Source organism: Colobus angolensis, unplaced genomic scaffold (assembly GCF_000951035.1).
Source record: "Colobus angolensis palliatus isolate OR3802 unplaced genomic scaffold, Cang.pa_1.0 Scaffold839, whole genome shotgun sequence".
NCBI classification, from domain to species: Eukaryota; Metazoa; Chordata; class Mammalia; order Primates; family Cercopithecidae; genus Colobus; species Colobus angolensis.
In genome coordinates this window covers 11124-15952 of record NW_012122254.1, presented here as the reverse complement: position 1 = coordinate 15952, position 4829 = coordinate 11124, and the positions used below count along the sequence as shown (strand labels likewise).

The window sequence follows — 4829 nt, the reverse complement described above, 5'->3', positions numbered from 1 at the left end:
AGAGGATGCAGCGAGCCAAGAGGATGCAGCAAGCCAAGAGCATGCCACTGCACTCCAGCACGGGCGACAGAGACTAACCTTGTCTCAGAAAAAAAGAAAATGAGCTTCTTGATTTATAAAACTGGAAAAGGCCAGGCACAGTAGCTCACACCTGTAATCCAGCACAGATTACTCTTGGCAACAGAGCAAGACTCTGTCCCTCTCCTTTAAAAAAATAAGCTAAATTAAAAAAAAAAAAATAAAACTGGAACACAAGGACCACACAAACCCCAAAGCAACAACAACAAAAAAAAACAGGGTATGTCAGCCCCTATCTCTATCTCTTACTTAATTAACTCAAAGCTAATTGTTTTATTTACAGATCATTAGAAGCAATGATTATCTTGCCTGGAGAATAATTTTGAGTCTCAGAGAGAGGAAGAAATGTGGTATGGTCCTAAGACACAAAGTTTATTTCTGGGCATCACATTCAGCTTCCTTCAATTCCTCCTTAGGACTGTTAGATGAGATTAGTTTGTAGAGCTAGCCAATCCCTGGAGTCTAACACTAGCAATTTCCCGGTCTTCCAGCCTAGAAGCTATCTGATCTGAAAACTAATTTTCTTTCATGATCTTTCATTGCCTCGATTTCCATGGAAACTCTATAATCAACCAAAAATGTAAAGTAAGAGAAGACGACATGAAACTCTGAAGAACCCCACAGACTTTTCAGGGCTCTCAAATGTCACCTCCTTGAAGAGACCTTCCCTGATCACCCTTGCTACTCCTGCCCCCAACTACCACATTGCCTGGTTTCTTTATTTTTGCCTTTATCGCTATCTGAAATTGCTTAACTTGTCTGTTCATATTTTTGGTATCCAGCTCCTCCACTCGAATGTAAGCTCCATGAGAGGAGGGACTTGGTCAGTCTCGTTCACCATAGTATCCCAAGACTTAGAATGACACCTAGCACACAGTAAGTGCTCGATCGCTATTGACCAAATGAATGAATAAATAAATAAATGAAGAAGTGCGCATATTTTTCCAAGTCTGGCTGGTCTAACCTTAATGGCTGTTTACCGCCACACTCCAGGATTCTTTGGTGGCAACATGTGGATACCGCCACTTGGGCCAGTGGGCCAAGGTGACACTTTACTCAGTGATGAAAATGATCATGATGGAAGGTGCTCCCAGGTACTCACTCCCCACTCCCCCTGATAGGAGTGGCCCTGCCTGCCTGACTTGTTCACTTGGCACCTATAGGGCCAGGGAGCTTTTCAACTGGGGGTGGGGAGTAAGGCGTGTGAGCAGAGCTCAGCCAAGAGCACAGCTATCACTGACTCAAAGAAACTAAGGGCTGGGGTGGGGGAGAGGCGGTATCTGACTGAGAGGAAAACAGAGAGACAACAGGAAAGGAAAGGCAAGAATTTAGATAACGTGCCAGCAATGCCATGAGTCCCTTACAACTGGCCCAGACACCGCCACTGGTTAACAAGCCCTAGCCCCTCATCTCTCACATGTGGTCTATAGCAGTGCTTCTCAAAGTGCAGGAGACCTAAAAACCACGGGAGAACTTGCCAAGAGAAATAACGGGGCCATCCCCCGGAGTGTGACTCCTCGGACCAGGGCAAGGCCCACTCCCTGGTGATGCCTGTGCTGCCATTCTGCAAGCCTCACATTGAGCAGCAGACCCTCCAGCTGCACTGGCGAATGCAGCAGCCACACGAGGCCACAGAGCACCTTACATGTGGTCAGAGTGACTGAGAAACTGAATGTTTAATTCAATTTAAATACCCAGATGTGGCTAGTCGCTACTGCTCTCAGCAGTGTAGAGAGTACATTTCCCTCACTACGAGAAGTTCAACTGGACGGTGCGCTCTTCAGCACCTGGAAGCTGTGCCTCCAAACGCATCCACAGCCTCTTCTCCCCACAAGCAGAAGTGGGTCAGCTTTAAAAGGGAAACCTTCAAAACAAAACAAAAACAATCTGCCTCTGTATCCCAACCTGGCCTTTTAATCTGAGAGGAAACAAGCTTAGAACAAGTACCTTAGCTCAGGCAGTTCTGATGCCAGAGAGGTCCTAGTGTCTGGTGGGGGAGATGGAAGAAAAAAGCAACCAGAGTAACTGTGACCGTCAGGAAGCTCTCCCATAAGTGAGTCTGTTTTTTTATCAAGTAGAGGTATAATTTAAGTTCTATACATTTCTAGAAAATTAGACTCACCTATATTTCTGCATGGGAGGGAAAAAATGGTAACTCAAAACCAAAGATATATTTTAGAGCCATCTGCTATTTTAGATCATCTGCTCCATTTCCACAGGTTATGGAGGACTGGCTGTACTCACATGAAACACCTTCACGTCCTTTCTGTTTCGGATTTCTTCTACAAGGGCCAGTGGCTTTCCTTTAGGAAGTGGGATTGTGCCAAGGATTATAGTCCCTGGGGTAGACAGTGTCTGACGAACAGCTTGAATGAAAGGCTGACTGAAGAGCTCCATCTTCCCAATCTCGTCGATGACACGCACTTTTTGCCCTGGACCATTGCTGCAGTCAGCCTGAGAATGACAAAAGACTTTCACTGGGACACCAGAGTCATATTAACCAAAGGGCCCAAGGGTCCCACACCCCAGTCACTCACCAACAAGGTAAAAAAGACAGAAACCTTTTTACTGGATTTCAAGAAGTGACATAGCATCCCACAGATCACCCTGGTACTATGCGGGAGAAGACTGTACAAGGGGGAGTCCCAGGAGCTGGGAATCATTAGGACTCTTGGCGGCTGGCAGCCACACCTGCTACCACTGGGATGTTCAAGGAAGTAATAGACATAAATTGGAATAAAGTCATGAGAAAGAGAATCTGAGATCTAAAGGATGTAATTGTACTTACCTTTTTTCCCCCTTTAGCCAAGTCTCGTTTCCTTTTAATTTTTACTTTTTTCCAACAATGCTTATGGACCAGATCATGAAATACACAAGCATCTGCCTAGAGCAGTTATCATCCCCCCAGCATGTAGGGAATCTCATATGGCTCAAAATGGAAAAAAGGGGCCATTATTATCAAGAAAGGCTCCCATGCTTGCTGTCCCATTTCTTTTAAATCGAGGTATTTGGGTGCCACTTATTTTCTGGTTGTACATAAAGTTTGGTCTCTGTCTTGGATCCCCTCTCCCGAATCACCTACTCTGGGGGAAGAGAGGTGTTATGCTGTGAGGATACTCAGACAGCTGACGATGAGGTCCATGTGGTGAGGCATTGAGGCCTCAGACCAACAGCCAAGAGGAAATGAACCTGCCAGCAACCACATGAGCAAGTTTAGAGGCAGGGCCCTCCTAGTCAAGCCTCAGCTGACCACAGCTCCAGCCAACAGCTTCCCTGCAACCTCAGAACCCCAGTTAAGCTGTACATGGATTCCTGATCCTCAGATACTGTGTACAATAATGCACTTGTTGTTTTAAGCTGCTAAATTTTGAGATAACTTGTTCCATAGCAACATATAACTAATACACATGTCCTCTATAGAAAGCCTTCCTAGAGAAAGCTGATAGGACTTTGGTTGATTCTTCCCTGGGAGGGACACAACAGGACATAATAAACATAATAAACACTTCAATGAATGGTGAATGACAAATACACCTTATATATGTTTGTATGCATGATTATTTTGAAAACTGTATGTAAAGCTGATTTACAAAGTACTCTTCACTACAGTTCTGATTCCTTAAATGATGACAGCAATACAGTCCCAGAGGGCACGTCTGAGTTAAGCTAGATTTTGTTCAAATTCCAAAAGCCAAAGGAGCGTATGGTACAGTATGGCTGGTGGTAGGGATCAGTGGCAACCAGGGACAGCCAGTGACAGACGGGGCTGCAGGCCCAGATCCTAAAAGCCTTCGATGGCACACACAGAGGTGGGAATCTTCTCCCACAGCCGAAAGAGTCTAAGCCAGGGACGATCACAAGTTGTGCTAGAAAGATTGCTGGCTGTGGAGTCAGAAACACATGTTAGACTCCTTTTGGAATGCACAATATAAGATAGTGGGTGTCTAAACCCCAGTTGTGATTGCACACAAGTAGTACAGCAGTGTTTTTCAGACTTTTAAGTAAGCAGTACTCTATTTTCCTACTGCATATTGTACGCTTATGAAATATTTTTCCACTCATTAGCTAAAAGATCAAAAAGGAGTCCACTGTAATCATCCAAGAGAGGTCTGAACAATCTCCACACTTCCGTGTTTCTAACACACTTCATTTTTGCCTCTCTATTAAGTTTATCTGTACACATGCCTGGTCTCCCCACTTAGGGCAGGTACATGGTTGTCCTCATCTGCATCCTTCCTGCGGAACTCGCCGATGTGATGTCCCAGAGCTGAGAAGTGGGGAGCGGAAGGGGCAATGTCAGCCTCCACTGGTGGAGTCGGGGAGAAGGGCAGAGCATCTATGCAGTAAGTCACTACTTATTCCAAGTTTTTCCTCCAAAAACGAAACCCATATTTGTGAGAAATAAAACAGCGATCAACCACCTGTCTATGATAATAAAAACAGACAACTGTACAAGAAGGTTTCTGTCTTCCTGGGAGCATGCGACTCCAACTGACCTGACTGTTCCCAAGTACTGTGGACATTTTGTTGACCCCAGAGACGATGAGTAATTGTGGACGTCATTCCTCTGGAGGCTATCATCTAAAAGCCAAAATAAAACTTATTCTGGCACCTCAAAATGACAGTTTTGGAAGGTGCCAAATCAGACAAGAAGTGATATGAAAGAATGTGTGTATACATGCACATGTATTTATTTGACTATATACATGAGGGTAGTAAAATGCATGTGGCTGTGTGTAAATACACACGTA

The 4829-nt window shown here is 44.8% G+C and overlaps 1 protein-coding gene across 1 annotated transcript in view; it reads right to left on the bottom strand.

Annotated features, from left to right (window-relative positions):
• Positions 1-4345, bottom strand: part of LOC105503177 (cancer-related nucleoside-triphosphatase-like) — a gene marked incomplete at its 5' end in the record, with an annotated part of 10596 nt that extends 6251 nt beyond the window's left edge. Inside the window, 2 exons of the mRNA XM_011929962.1 lie at positions 2323-2532; positions 4290-4345. Of these exons, the coding sequence (XP_011785352.1) occupies positions 2323-2532; positions 4290-4345 (266 nt within the window). The remainder of the gene's footprint in view (positions 1-2322; positions 2533-4289) is intronic.
• Positions 4346-4829: the final 484 nt, after the last annotated feature.